The sequence below is a fragment of the Camelus dromedarius genome, chromosome 19, assembly GCF_036321535.1.
Source record: "Camelus dromedarius isolate mCamDro1 chromosome 19, mCamDro1.pat, whole genome shotgun sequence".
NCBI lineage: Eukaryota > Metazoa > Chordata > Mammalia > Artiodactyla > Camelidae > Camelus > Camelus dromedarius.
The window spans coordinates 24,487,659-24,503,273 of record NC_087454.1 but is presented as its reverse complement, the minus strand read 5'-3'; the positions used below and the strand labels follow the sequence as shown (position 1 = coordinate 24,503,273).

General features: G+C 50.3%; 1 protein-coding gene across 1 annotated transcript in view; it reads left to right on the top strand.

Annotated features, from left to right (window-relative positions):
* MDGA1 (MAM domain containing glycosylphosphatidylinositol anchor 1) overlaps positions 1 to 15,615 on the top strand; it is a 57,089-nt gene that overhangs the window by 29,708 nt on the left and 11,766 nt on the right. The window contains exons 3-12 of the mRNA XM_010977646.3: positions 2,045 to 2,219; positions 3,935 to 4,131; positions 4,961 to 5,093; positions 5,339 to 5,608; positions 7,294 to 7,623; positions 10,478 to 10,774; positions 11,597 to 11,881; positions 13,543 to 13,694; positions 14,530 to 14,707; positions 14,932 to 14,955. Coding sequence (XP_010975948.3) covers positions 2,045 to 2,219; positions 3,935 to 4,131; positions 4,961 to 5,093; positions 5,339 to 5,608; positions 7,294 to 7,623; positions 10,478 to 10,774; positions 11,597 to 11,881; positions 13,543 to 13,694; positions 14,530 to 14,707; positions 14,932 to 14,955 — 2,041 coding nt within the window. The remainder of the gene's footprint in view (positions 1 to 2,044; positions 2,220 to 3,934; positions 4,132 to 4,960; positions 5,094 to 5,338; positions 5,609 to 7,293; positions 7,624 to 10,477; positions 10,775 to 11,596; positions 11,882 to 13,542; positions 13,695 to 14,529; positions 14,708 to 14,931; positions 14,956 to 15,615) is intronic.

The window sequence follows — 15,615 nt, the reverse complement described above, 5'->3', positions numbered from 1 at the left end:
GGCAGCTTTGGTAGGTTTGGCCTTGGGATAAGCAGATATGTTTAAATGTTTAAAGATTAATGGAAGGAATGGAATCCATAAGACAGGAGATTATAAAACCTGAGCAGTTAAGATATGGAAAAAAAGCAAATAGAAATCCTAGAAATAAAAATAATAGAGTCTCTGGAAAAATTGGCCTCCATACCATAGAAATAGCTAAAGAGAAAACTGGTGAACTGGATGACAGATCTGAGGAAATCAGCTAAACACAGTCTGGAGAAGACAAAGGAAAGGAAAATGTGAAAAGGAAGCTGGGAGACGTGACAGAATGAGAAGCTATAGCATACACCGAGGCATTACAGAAGGACTAGAAAAAACTGAGAGGAGGCAATATTTAAAGACATAAAGGTAGACAATTTTGTAGAATTAGAGAGTAGTGCGAACCCTCAGATGAACAAAATAAACCGAGTCCTAAGCAGTTTGTAAACAAACCCCATCTAGGTAAATCACGATAAAACTGCAAAATGTTAAGTACAAAAAGAAAACATATTTTCATGGTCTCATTCTTTCTCCAAAGCACCCTCTGATCTACATCTGAATGGCCTGAAACCACATGTAGTCTTCTTGAAGTTTTGTAACCCCTGGGTCCATGAGGGTAGAGTTGAGGGTGGTAAGGGGATGACAGCAACAGAAAGGCCTGCAGTGGTCCCTCCCTGCATGAGAAGGTTGTTCTTTCACCCACATCTCCCAGCCTTGTTGTTTTTATGGCCTGTGCCCTGACCTATTTACCAAGATCAGGGGCCTTGCCCTATGTCAGTAGTCAGCAATCCTCCCCAACTTTTAAGATGGAAGCTTCCCTACCTTATCCTCCAATCCTTACAATTTAATAATCTGGAACTGATAAGTTTTTCTTAAACCTCTGGTACTTTGAGTCGTAGCTCCAGTTTCTTGTTTGAGCCTTGATGTTTTCCCATAATATAAGGCAATGTTAATAGTAACACAAATTTCTTGAGTGACTGATGTATATCAGGTGCCACACTTAGGTGTTTTATGTACATTCTTTCTAAACCTAACAATGACCCTGCAAAGTGGGTTTTATGCTATATAATAGCTATAGTTATCAAATGCCCCAAAACTTAGGGGCTTAAAGCAACACACACCTACCATCTCACAGTTCTATAGGACAGGAATCCTGGAGCTGCTTAGTGGGCTAGTTCTGGCTCAGGGTCTCTCAGGAGGCTGCAGTTATTTGAGGACTAACTGGGGCTGGAGGGTCCACTTCCAAGCTAACTCCCATGGCTGTTGGCATGAGGCTTCTGTTCTGCCCCTGTGGCTCTCTCCATAGGGCTGTTCATGACATGACAGATGGCTTTCCCCAGAGCAAGTGATCTGGGAGAGCAACCAAGATGGAAATCATTGTCTTTATAACCTGATCTTGAAAGGATACACCATCACTCCTGCCTAACTCTATTGATCACAGAGATCATCCCTGGTATAAAGTGGGAGGGATACAGGAAGGTGTGAATACCAGGAGGCAGGGACCACTGGGGGCCATGGTGGAGGCTGACTATCACATAGACCTCTTTCACAGATAAGAAGTCTGAAGCTAGGAGATGAGTTACCTACCCAGGGCCACCAAGCTAGTAAGTAGAAAAACAAAAATTTACTCAAATTCTTGGTCTTCCAGGCACAAACTATATCCTCATTTAGTCTTCCCAGTAAGCGTAGGAAGGGAGTATTATTTCCATTTTACAGATAAGGAAAGGAAGGCAGGAGAGGGTGGGTAACTTGCCCACAAATCCATGCCCTTAATGACTGTACATACTGTCTTTTTCAAAGCCTCCTCCATCTGACCGGATTCATTGGGCTGTTTACTGAGAGGTCCTACTTCCAGTGTGCATTCACATGAGGCTATTTGAGTTAATTTCCCAGGCCTGTGTATGCCCTGTGTGTGCTGGTGGAAAAGTACGGGGGTGGGCAAGGAGACACAGCTGCAGGGTGTTCAGCCTGGAGCCTCCCTCCCTCACTGCGGGCACTGTAACTCTGACCTGCCCGGCCTGCCCAGGTGCGGTGGACCAAGACGGCAGGCAGCGCATCGGACAAGTTCCAGGAGACATCGGTGTTCAATGAGACACTACGCATCGAACGCATTGCGCGCACACAGGGTGGCCGCTACTACTGCAAGGCCGAGAACGGTGTGGGTGTGCCGGCCATCAAGTCCATCCGGGTGGACGTGCAGTGTGAGTTGGAGTTCCCCTTCTCTGTCCCGGGGCCAGAGTCTTGACCCTGAGGGCTCAGGCTGGGAAGGAGGAGTGAGGAGGAGGATGGAAAAGCGATACCTCCATGGAGAACAACAGTACAAACTTTCTCTCTTCCGGGTCAGAGAAGGGCATCTCTGGTGTTCCTTTGATGTGCACTACCCCATACCACCCACACATTCCCACCTGTAATCCCGTATGAACCTTGCAGCATCCCTGTAAAGCGGTCAGAGAGGGCAGGACAGGTTGGATTATACCCATTCCACAGATGAAGAAGCTGAGACCAAGAGCTTGTGACTTGCTCATTGCATAGACTTTTGACTATGGTCCAGTGTCCTTCCCACAGAACCTCATGTCTCTGTTTTTGTCCCAGGGCAGACCTGAAACTTCCCTACCCCAACACTTGCAGGACCAGGCACCCCTCAGTCCTTGCTGGTGGCTGAATGAGAAGACCCCAGTCCCTCCCTCTCCTCCATGGACATCCATCCCCTTGATCCCCAAGAGGCTATCTCCCTGCTTGCCACCACCTCTGTGTCCACCCAGACTGATGTAGGTACTCAGAAACTGTGGCACCAGGCCCAATGGCCTGTCTGCCACCATCTTAATATCTACAATGAACCTACCCATTAAATATACCCCTGCTCCCAAATGGGACCTTGAGCAATGGAACCTCAGGTCCTCTCTGCTATCTCCCATCAGCCACCCAGGGACCTGCCAGACCCTGGGGCTGAGGGTTGTTTCTCAAATTAGTGCAGCTGAAAGCAGCTGGCAGGCATAGTTTGGGCTTCACCAATACCCTGCCTTTGCCCATGGCCTTGGTTATGACTTCTATCATAGTGAGCTGTGGAAGGAGGACAGAATGACTGGATGTTAGGCTGTGGAATGTTGCTGCCTTTGATTCACAACCCTGGCTGCACATTAGACTCTCAAGGGGATCTTTAAAAAAAAATAATAATGTGTGGGTCCTCCTTCCAGAGATTCTGATGTAATTGATTGGGGGTGGGGGCCTGACATCAGGATTTTTTTCTTAAACATTTTTTAAAAGTTGAGTATTAAACTACACCCAATAGAGTGCACTAATCCCATGTACATTTCAATGAATTCTTGCGTATATATGTGCATGTGTAAACACCATTCAGTTCAAGAGCATTTCCTAGAAAGGACCCTAGAAAGTTCCTTCATGCCCTCTCCCAGTCAATAATCTTAAAGGTAATCACTCTTCTGACTTCTGACACCATCAGTGAGCTCTACCGGGCATCAGTATTAAAAAGAAAATCTCCATGTGATTCTATTGTGCATACAGGAGTGAGAACCACCAGTCTAGTTCAATTTACCAGTGAGGAAACAGGCCCAGAGAGAGAAGGGATTTGGGCAGGTCATGCTACAAATTAACAGCTAACCTGGGATTTGAACCAAGTTTTCCTAATTTCCAGTCTGCAGCTGCTTCCTCCATCCCATGATAGGAGGGTGCAGATAGACATCCCCCACCCTCCATGCAGGTCCTTGGGGAGGGACAGCTGAGAAGCCATCAAGTCCAGTCCTCTGCTTCTGACAGGTTGGTCAAGCTTGCAGGGCAGGGAGGCTCTCTGGAAGCATCCCATGAGGGTGACTTAACTTTCCCTGAGGGCTGCCAGGGGCCCAAGCCCCGCATCTTGGGATTACCCAGCTCTGATTCCATTAGGGCTGTGCCCTTGCAGACCTGGACGAGCCAATGCTGACGGTGCACCAGACGGTGAGCGATGTTCGAGGCAACTTCTACCAGGAGAAGACGGTGTTCCTGCGCTGTACTGTCAACTCCAACCCACCTGCCCGCTTCATCTGGAAGCGGGGCTCTGACACCCTGTCTCACAGCCAGGACAATGGGGTCGACATCTACGAGCCCCTCTACACCCAGGTCAGGACAGGCGGCAGCTGGCCCGGTCTCATGGCTCACCCCACACTCCTCCTCCTGCACCCTACAAGGCAGGGTTCTGGGGGTGGGGTGTGAGTCCTCACTGTCTGGAGTTCCAGGGACTGCCCTGACTCCAACAGTTTTCTTCTGACATCAGAAGCATGCATTCTAATTGGGCTTCAGACAACCTGGAGCAGACCAAATCGGGACAGAAAGGTCAGGGAGCAATGGTGAGGACAAGAGAATCCTCAAGCAACATGTCCTCTAAGAACATTGCCAGTTGGGAAAGGCACCCCCTAGGGGCAGACAAGTCATCTCTGCCTGCTGCTGGCTGGCTGGGTCTTGGGAACTCATGGGCAGGCAGAGCAGGAGTTGGGGTAGAGAGATGACTCACTTCCCACAGGTCTCCTACAGTCCCAGGAGATGGTGATGAAGCCATCCTGCCAGGGAGGACTTTCAGAGGCAGCTTTCCTAGGTGGCTGTCAGAACTCCATATGTGGCCGTGGCCATGGCCTGTGGGCCCAGCCCTATGTTTGTATGGGTTGTAAGACAAAGCAGGATTCCCTCCTTATCCTTCCATTTCCCAGAGTGGGGCAGCTGAGGCCTCATCCTGGCCAGTGTGTACCAGGACTCCCTCAGACCCGTGGAAGTCCAGGGCATGGGGAGTGTGGTACCTTCCCCACCCAAGGCTCTGTGTCTCTGGGGATAAATGGTATGGAGGTTGGGAAAGTTGGGAACTAGAATAGGAATTTGCTCTGGTGCTTGGTGAATGTGTATGAGACCCCTGGAGGCTCAAGCAGGCTCCTCACCCCAGTGGTCCACTGCTGCCCAGGGGGAGACCAAGGTCTTGAAGCTGAAGAACCTGCGGCCCCAGGACTATGCCAGCTACACCTGCCAGGTGTCTGTACGCAACGTGTGCGGCATTCCAGACAAGGCCGTCACCTTCCAGCTCACCAACACCACGGGTACAGGCACTTCCCCTCCCATCCCCTTGCCCATCTGGGCTGAGTCCCTAACCAGGAGATGGTGCCCACCCTACACAGACCCCAGGCACATCACCATGAGTGTGTCCCCTCCTCTCTTCCGTGTGTTCCCTCCCTTCTCCCTGTAGGCCTTCCCCAGCCCTCCATGGTTTCCCTCCCTGCTTCTTCTCCCCAGCATCCAGCCCTACCTCACAGTCCCCTAAGACCCCACCTCCTTGTCCTCCTAGCACCACCAGCCTTGAAGCTGTCTGTGAACGAAACTCTGGTGGTGAACCCTGGGGAGAATGTGACGGTACAGTGTCTGCTGACAGGCGGTGATCCCCTGCCCCAGCTGCAGTGGTCCCATGGACCAGGCCCACTGCCCCTGGGTGCTCTGGCCCAGGGTGGCACCCTCAGCATCCCTTCAGTGCAGGCCCGAGACTCTGGCTACTACAACTGCACAGCCACCAACAATGTGGGCAATCCTGCTAAGAAGACCGTCAACCTCCTGGTGCGATGTACGTGGCTCTGGAGGGGTGGGAGGGACCTCGGGAAGCAGACAGGGTCCCTGCCTCTTAGGAACTGAAAGGGACCTGTCTCCTTCCCCTTGGTAGGAGAGAGAGGCTGAGGAGGCAGGTTCCAGAGCTTTGATTTCCCTGCAATTCAGGTCTCTGCCAGCAGATGGCAGGACTAAAATTTGTATAGAGTTTTATCTACAGTTTACAATCTACATTTTCAGATGTCACCTCAACAATTCAAAAAGTAGGAAGAGCTGATACTGATTACCCACATTTGTTTTAGATTGGGAAACTGAGGCTGCACAATCTAAAAACATACAAATACTTTTCTTACTAAACTTCAGCCTCAGTAATTGTCATTAGCTGCTTGATAAGATATTGATTTTTGCTGCTCTGCTTTAAGGAGAAAACTTTAAATCCTTCTGCTTGTGCAGCTTTAGGTTGTTTTAAAATTTGTTTTTGAAGAATTTTTTTTAAAAGATCCAGGCTTGTTTCCAGCTCTTTAGCACTTGAAAGTAAAGTACAGCTTCTGTCAAATTCAACTGAGGGACTTCTGAAAAAATGAACACTCTTCTTTGTTCATCTCTCACTAGTGCTCTCCCTGACTCTCCTCCCAAAAAGAAGCTAGCTATCTATGACTTTTGGCTTAATTCTGATTAAGCAGAGAGAAAGATAATAGTCAAACTGTGGCTATCTGATTACTACTTTTTCCTTTGATGATACTTTTCCCATCAGAAGATTGTTTTTCTCCACCTGATTCCATCTGGCCTTTAAAACCTGAATTAATAAGGTTGCGATTTTCATCAAATACTTGCAATCGCCTCTTAAGGTGACACGTAACCACTTTGTTCAGATCAGTCCTGATTTATGGTTGTTGTACCAGAGTCCTATCCAGTGAGCACCTAATATTAAGAATTCTGTCTAACTCTTGGCATACATCAGACAATATTCAGATTTTTAAAAGAGGCCAGACCTTTTTCTTTCCAAACTCTGTATTTTTCTGTAGTTGCATGTAAAGTGATTGTATTGATGTTTTTTGATGATACAAACTTGTTGCAAAGAGTTAAATAGCACAAAAGAGCAAGTTAAAAATTTCCCCTCAATTCCCCTCTGTCCCGCTCTGTAGATAGGACCACTATGACATTCTGGTGCATTCTTCCAAAATTTGTATTTTGTATATTCAGGGTCTAAAACAATAATAAAAATAAAGCAGTATAGTAATTAAGAACGCAGGCTCTGAGTGTGAGTTCAAGGTTGGCTATTTACTTCTTTGGGCAAGTGGATTAAACTATCTGAGCCTCTGTTCCCACCTTTGTACAACAGGGACAACAAGGTGCCTCCCACAAAGATTGTGGGATGGGCTAAATGAGGAAACCCACATAAAGTGCTTAGAGCAGGCCTCTCACATAGTGTATGCTCAGTCAACAGTGGCTATAATGATTACTACATCCACTTTTCTACAGTGAGCTCTTTTTGAACTTTCTGAAACATATATGAGCAAGCGGAACAATTTTCAAGCAGAGAAAAGTGATGAATTCTCCTGGGAGTGGGGGTTGTAGCCCCCAACTTCCAGGAGGGCCAGTTAGAGGGGAGAATCTGCATCTGGTTGGGGGGGTGGGGGTGGGACATAGAACCCTGGCTTTGGGCCAGCCTCAAACCACCCTTTCCTCCCCACCCACCCATAGCTATGAAGAATGCCACATTCCAGATCACCCCAGATGTGATCAAAGAGAGTGAGAACATACAGCTGGGCCAGGACCTGAAGCTATCATGCCATGTGGATGCAGTGCCCCAGGAGAAGGTGACCTACCAGTGGTTCAAGAATGGCAAGCCAGCACGCATGTCCAAGAGGCTGCTGGTAACCCGCAATGACCCTGAGTTGCCCGCCGTCACCAGCAGCCTAGAACTCATCGACCTACACTTCAGCGACTATGGCACATACCTGTGCGTGGCTTCCTTCCCGGGGGCACCTGTGCCTGACTTGAGTGTTGAGGTCAACATCTCCTCTGAGACAGGTGGGCAACTGGAGGGGCAACAGGGAAGTGTGAGGGGGCTGGAGAGACCCACAGAGGGGAGGTGGGGGCAGCAGCTGGGAAAGAGAGGCCACAGTGAGGAGGATACCATTTGTTCATGCCACATGCACTTATTAAACATTTGTTGTATGCCAGGCATCGTGCTAGGCACTGGAGTAAAATGGTGGGCAAAACAGGCTCTGCCTTCATTGAACTTAGTAGGAGGCAAATATTTTTCAGATCATCCCACAAGTAATTATATCACTGCAAACTGTGATTCATGAGAATCAGGAAAGAGTTACCTAAGACAGAATGTTTGATTTGAGATCTGAGGGAGGGGCAGGATTTTAGTAGGCAAAGTAGTGCAAGGGAGGGTGGAAGAGAGGCAAGACAGGCCAAGAAATCAGCATGTACAAAGGCACTGAGGCAGGAAAGTGCATGGACTGTTTGGAGCACTGAAAGAAGGAGAGTGTAGCTGGGAGAATGGAGTGAGGTGAGAGTAGAGAGGTTGACAGGGGCCAGATTTTGCAGGGGATTTTGCTCTTTATTCCAATAATAATAACAATGAAATAATGGCCAACATTTACTGAGTACTTACTATGTGTTCTGATGGTTTTATATTGATCTCATTCACCTTCATGATTTGCCTTATGGGTTAGATGATTTATCTTGAGTTTTTAGAGATGAAGAAACTTAGGCTCAGAGAGTTTAAGAAACTTACCTAAGGTAACACATCAGTAAGTGGTGGAGCTAGGATTTGAACCCATGCGGTCTGACTTCAGAGCCTGCTCTCAGCCACCTCTGAAGCATTTATACTTTGAGAATGACAAGAGTTTGGAGAGAATGACTTCGGAGAGGGTCTCAAGAATCTCATCTCCAGCCCCCAGTATCTTGCACTGAGCTGTTGGCTGACTTTGGCTAAACCTCTTTGACTCTCTGAGCCTCAGTCTCTCTTCTGTGAGACGTTGAACCAGATGGCCTTGGAGGCCCTTCCCATCCTGACATCTTAGCAGGGAGAGGCTAGGTGAAGCTGGAGGGGTCAGGAAAGACTTCCAGAAGAAGACTGACCTGAGCTGGGCTTTGGGAGTGGACCAGGCCTCCACAGATTCCACAAATCCATTTTGAAAATTGGGTGCGGAGCTGGGGACCCAAACACAAACACCACTGCCCTACCCTCAGAGCTCATTGCCTAGTCAGGGAGATAGACCTATTGTGGAAGTATCAGGTAAGGCACTGGAAAAGGAAGGGCAAACCTTAGATAAGACTCAAGAGCTACAGGTGGGATCTGCAGAGCATCCTGGAGATACGAGAAGAGTACCAGGCTGCCTGGGGTCGTCAGGGAAGGCTTCTCAGAGGAGTCATGTCCCATGTGAGCATTTGCTAGGTAGGGGAACAAGCCCAGGAGAGGAGGAGCAGGGACCCTCCAAGGAGTATGCAACTTGTCATGTCTAGGAAGTATGTTCCTTGCAAGTGGATCCCACAGCTGGGACACAGGATGGGAAATGGAAGGTGAGGCTGAGGGATGGCATAGGCCAGAGCATGAGGACCTTGTCAGCAGAACCAAGGAGTTTGAGCTTTAACCTGAGGGCAGTATGGCCTCAAAGGAGGGGTATAGCCCTTTAGCCTGTGGAGGCACAGATGGGTTGAGAGCTGGGATGTTTTAGAAACAGGGAAATCAATAGGGTACAAGGCCATTTCCTGCATTTGACTCATAAGCTTGATGCCTAGGGCATGGAAGCTTTTTAAAGGTCTTTGGAAATAGTTTAGACCTGGAAAAATTAACTAATTGGTTTCAATACAGAGAAAATTGCAGAATTAAAGTCAAGAAATGTATAAATGTTTACAGAATATAAATTATGCTAACTAGATAATTGGACTTCAGCTTGCATGTAGAGTTATTTACAATGTATATTTAATGTAGACATTTTAATTTGCTTGATATGATGTGGGATGGGACTCATGGAAGTCTTTAAAAGACCCTTCATTTGGGTGATATATTGGGTTGGATTGGGTTTGGCTGTGAATAACAGAAAATCTCTAAACAATACTGGCTTAAATGAGCTAGTTGTATATTTTTTCTTCGTGTAAAAGTGAGCAGTCCAGGCTGGAATAGTGACTCTGCTCCACCAAGTCCTCAGAGGCCCAGGCCCCGTCTTGTGTTGCTGTTCAGTTATCCTTAGCATGGGCCACCTTGTCCACAATGGCAGTGCAAGCTGCAGCCATCAATCTGCATTCCAGCTTGCAGGGAAGGAGTAGAAGACGGGCACCATCTCTCCCTTTAATGACCTGTATCTCATTGGCCAGAATTTAGTCACATGGCCACAGCTAGCCATAAGGCAGCTGGGAAATACAGTCTTTATTCTGGCTGTGTGCCCTGCTAACGCCCAGATATTCTATTGCTTTAGAAGAGGGTAAGAATGTTGGGGGACAGCCTACTAATCTGTGATAGAGAAAGAGAAGACGGAAGCTTTAACTAGAGCAGGGCCAGTGGACAGGAGAGAGGGGATGGAGGGAGAAGATATTTAGCAGAACTGTCTAAAAGGTGGAATAAAATAAACGAAAGGTGGAATCCCCAAAGCTTAGTAATGTTGGGATACAGGAATAGAAGGAGTAGGCTTGGACGACTTCAGTTCTTTTTCTGAGCTGGGAGACCTTGAGGCAGAGACTCAGGAAGTGGAGAGAATGTGGGGAGGGGTGTTCCCCTCTGGAGATACTGCGGGATCTATGGATGATCTGGGATGCGGAAGGGAGGCTTGCACCCACGGGGAGGGAAGCAGAAGCTCCAGATCAGAGGCCCAGGGGGCAAGGTTGGGTGGTGGAGCTCAAACCCCGCTCCTACCTCTCCTCTGCCCCGCAGTACCGCCCACCATCAGCGTGCCCAAGGGCAGGGCGGTGGTGACGGTGCTTGAGGGCTCACCGGCCGAGCTGCAGTGCGAGGTGCGGGGCAAGCCGCGGCCGCCTGTGCTTTGGTCCCGCGTGGACAAGGAGGCTGCGCTGCTGCCCTCGGGGCTGCTCCTGGAGGAGACCTCGGACGGAAAGCTGCGACTGGAGCGTGTGAGCCGCGACATGAGTGGGACCTACCGCTGCCAGACGGCTCGCTATAATGGCTTCAACGTGCGCCCCCGCGAGGCCCAGGTGCAGCTGAACGTGCAGTGTGAGTCCCTCCGCCTCACCCGGACCACCGTCCGAGCTGTCCCTCCTGGTTTCCAGTCAGGCCTGCCTCCGCTTCACCCCTTCACCACTCTGGGCCAACCAAGCTCCGTCTACTACTGATACCCTTAAACCGTCCTTGACCCCGTGCTCTGACATGGAGGTCCATGACCCTTGCCGCACTTCTACTTCGTGTCTCTCCACCTTCATTCCCAGGGACCCAGTGAGCAAATAACTGATTTTGACAGGTGGAAATGGGAATTTGAAGGAGGAAGGACCTTCAAGGGAACACTGCGTTTGATAGTGTAATGAGAGTTAACTCATTACCTGCCAAAAGCACTGCTCTAAGTGTTTTAATGCACTAACTCAGCCCTCCACAGCCCTATATATAGAATCTATTATTCCCCTACTTTTACAAAGAGGGAAAACGAGTCACACAAAGGTTAAGTAACTTGCCTAAGATCTCACAGCTAGTTAGAGGCAGGGCTGGGATTTGAACTTAAGCCATCTAGTTCCGGGATCATGCTCTAAATCCCGACGATATGCTGCTTTTCGTTGGGGGGAGGGAACGGGGCCGTTTGAGGCGTGAATGCAGGCCCAGTCTGGGAGCAAGGCTGGAGGTTATGGCGGGAAGGGGTAGATATCTACAGATCGAGGAGGTATGAGCGTGGCTATAGTGTGAGTATGTTGCTAGAGTGTTTCCGCCCTGAAACTTCCCGGCTGGGGGGCGCGGGAGTAGGCGCGTGTGCGTCGCCTCCCCATGGGGCCGCTCCTCGGACTCCAGTCCGTGAGGACAGGCCCCGCTGACCGCCGTCCCCACCCCCAGTCCCGCCGGAGGTGGAGCCCAGCTCCCAGGATGTCCGCCAGGCGCTGGGCCGGCCCGTGCTCCTGCGCTGCTCGCTGCTTCGAGGCAGCCCCCAGCGCATCGCCTCGGCTGTGTGGCGCTTCAAAGGGCAGCTGCTGCCTCCGCCGCCTGCTGTCCCCATCGCCGCCGAAGCCCCCGACCACTCCGAGATTCGCCTCGACGCCGTCACTCGAGACAGCAGTGGCAGCTATGAGTGCAGCGTCTCCAACGACGTAGGCTCGGCTACCTGCGTCTTCCAGGTCTCCGGTGAGCGTCCCCTTGGTCCCGCGCCACAGAACCCCGCCCAATTTCAAACCTAGCTACGCCTAGCTTGGGCCCCGCCCCTTTCCGGCTCACCTGCTCCTGATTTAGGCCCCAGCCTTTCCAGGACCTTCCCGTGCCACGTCTAGACCCCACCCATGCCTCCCGGATCCAACCAGAACCTCCTCTTACAGCCTTGCCCCCTCCACTTGCCCACATAGGTCTAGGCTTTCCCCTTTCAAGGTCCGCCAGACAAGGCCTAAGCCTCACCTGTTTTAGCTCATTTCGGTTCCTGGCCTCTGACAGCCACACCCCTGTCAAGCCGGCACCGGGCCTAGGCTTCATGCCTCAAGCCCCGCGTGCACCAGGTATGAACCCTTCCCTTTAAAGGCCCATCCACGCAGCGCTTACTCCTCGCCTACAGAAGGCATAGGCTCCACCCTTTTCAGCCTCGTCCAATCCCAGATCTCCGCTTCCACCTGTTCGCAAAGCAGGCATCGGCTCTCCCTCCAGCCCCGCCCATACCAGGTTTAGACCCGCCCACTCAAGCCCTGGGCACCACCCCATTTCTGCCATCACTTTGCAAGGCCCTCCTCCTTCGTCCTTGACCCCCGGAGACTGCAGATAAGTAATCTTCTCTTTTCCTGACCGGAGGCCCAATGTGAGGGGCCTGAGCTGTAGCTTAGAGGATGGAAGACTTCCCTCACCAGCTTCTCTGGAACGTCGTAGGTGGCGCTGGGCCAGCTAGGACACATTACCTGAGCTGTCACTCTAGAGAGGGTCAGGCCTCTAGGTGTCCAGAAATCCTTTTCAGCCCCATCTCTTCAAGTCATTCTGGTGGGCTGTTTGGGGCTGCAGGCGGGAGTGGGTTGGTCAGAAAGGGGTGGAAGTTGTGGTAAGGGTGGAGGGGAAAGGAGAGGAGCTGATGGGGTTGCTGATCCCCTCTCTCTTCCTCCCTTGGGAAGAGTCAGTTCCCTGTCAGAGCTAGTGGCAGAACCCCGGAGGAGAGCCCCATATGTGCCCTTCCCCCACTTTACTGCACCATGGGTCTCCCAGTAGCCTCTGACTGATTGGGTGCCCCTTTAGCTTTAATTTGAATATCCTCACTCAACAGTAGGGGGCTAGGACCACAGGTAACTGGCCACCTCCCCAGCCCCTCTCCAGCCCACCCAGCCCTGCCAGCAGGAGGCCCCTGTGACATTTCCCACCTCCTTCCCCTCTCCCCTGTTCTCCCACACTTCCCCTGTCTCCCCACCTTTTCGCCTCTATCTCCTCTCTCTTCTCTTCCTTCTACCTCAATATCCTTGACCCTTCTTGGTGTCTTCTCCCCAATGCTCTTTCCCTGTAACTTCTCTAATATTCCTTCTCTGTTTCATCCCAAATTTCTCCTTTCTGTCTTTTCCTTGGCCTTTCTGCTCCATTCTCACCAACATCACCTCTTGAATTCCCAATCTCCCTTTCCTCCATCGCTCCTGCCCCATCCTCATTCTCCTCAATCTCCTCTTTTCCCACCATCTCCTCTCCTCACAATATTCCTTCTTTTTGTCTCCCCCTACCCTCTTTCTGTTCCACCCATCCTCTTTTGTCTCCCTCTCCCACACCTCCTTTCTCTATCTCTCCCCATCCCCTACCCTTCACGGCCCCATGCCCCCTCCCTGCCCTCTCAGCCAAAGCCTACAGCCCGGAGTTTTACTTCGACACCCCCAACCCCACCCGCAGCCACAAGCTGTCCAAGAATTACTCCTATGTGCTGCAGTGGACCCAGAGGGAGCCTGACGCTGTCGACCCCGTGCTCAACTACAGACTCAGTGTCCGCCAGGTGGGCCAAAGGGGACAGGGGCCCAGGTGCAGGCTAGCCCTGGGAATGCTCATGAAGCCAGAGGAAGGGGGTGGAGACACATTCACCCTCTTATCGATAACTGTTTATAGCCAGAGAGAAAGTGTTCTGGACACAGTAGCAGGAGCTGAGAGATTCTAGGGACCTTTCCTTCTGGACCCATACTCTAGGCACAGCCCTGAGAATTGAGCAGGTGTCTGCTGGATAAATGTAGCAGAAAGGAGGCAGAGACTATTCTGCTCACAAAACACAGAACCTACTCTAGCATCAGAAGTTTAAGGCATGAGCTTAAGTCTCATCCACAGGGCCCCTAGAATGCAAGGCCAGAGCTACTATGTTGGTCTTGTGTCCAGTCTAATTCCACATGGTTCTGTCCAGCCCAAGGGGTCGTCGGGTGAAGGGTGAGAGTGTGACTCTGGGGCAGACTGCCTAAGTTAAAATTCAGTTCTCTATTAACTTGTGTAGGCTACATCTGTTTGGCCTCAGTTTACTCATCTGTAAAATGGGGGTAATTATAATATTCCACCTGGTAGGATCATTATTTTGAGTTAATGATTGCAAAGCATTGAGGACAGTACCTAGCACACATTAATTGTTCAATATATGTTACTGTCACTTATTATTAAGATAGCCCCAGGAGGCAGGCATGGAAGGGGTGATTGCTCTATCTTATAGATGAGGAAACTGAGGGCTGGCTTCCTAGTCCTTTCCTCTTTTGCTTCCCAATGCTGCCCCCTAAAGTCACACCAGGGCCTGGGCTGGTGCTCAGGTGGAGGGCGTGGCCTGCTGGGCATCTGGAAACTCCCTGTATCTACAGTTGAATCAGCACAACGCCATGGTGAAGGCCATCCCAGTGCGGCGCGTGGAGAAAGGGCAGCTCCTGGAGTACATCCTGACTGACCTCCGTGTGCCCCACAGCTATGAGGTCCGCCTCACACCCTATACCACTTTTGGGGCCGGAGATATGGCCTCCCGCATCATCCACTACACGGAGCGTAGGTGGTGGTGGTGGTGGTGGGAAGGGTGGGTCCATCTCATGTCCAGGGAACCCCTCTAAACTCCCCTTATGGTTCCTAAGCTTGGGTCTCCCCACTGTGCAGTATTATATTCTATCACTGCAGGCCAGGTACCTCTGGCCCCCAGTCTGGTCCTAAGCCCAGGCATCCTCTGCACAGCCCATACCTTGGTTCTGACTTGGTTTTCCTGCTTGCTTTCTCAGCCATCAACTCTCCCAATCTGTCAGGTAAGACACCCCTACCCACTTCTCCTTCTCTTTGAGGACACAAAGGCTTCCCTGGTGGGAGGAAGGGACCCCAAGAGATACCCAGAGAGAAAATGGTGTGGAGGCCAGTAGTTGAAAGGAGAAGCAGAAGGGAACAGTGCTGGGCTTTGAGATATTTGCATGAGGGATTTATTCTGGGGCTTAAAGGGACAGGGGTGGAATCGGGGGACATCTCTAACTCAGGACTTTTTGTCCCCACTTAGCACCATTCACTGTCCTCAAGATAAAAATGGAAATTTTTAGGCTAATCCACATTCTCTGTTCCCTGGGGCAGGGTTCCTTAATCTGAGATCCATGGACCACCCCTCAGAGGATCAAAGGGGTCCATGAAACTGGAATCTGGAAGGGCATACAATTGCTTCTTTATTTTCCCTAACTTCTAGCAGAAATTTAACATCTCCTTCAATGATAAATGTAGGAAAGTGGTGTAATCACTACCTGTGACTTTGTCATCAGTAGAAATCGATATTTTCACATCACCTAAAAGTTGTAGCAACTATCTCTAAATATCATTTCCATTCATTAGTATTTCAAAACCATAGTGGTTAGACCTAACACTGAATCTTGTGATTTATTTAGATAATAAAGAAGCCCACTTATTATATCACAAATTTGTTTTTA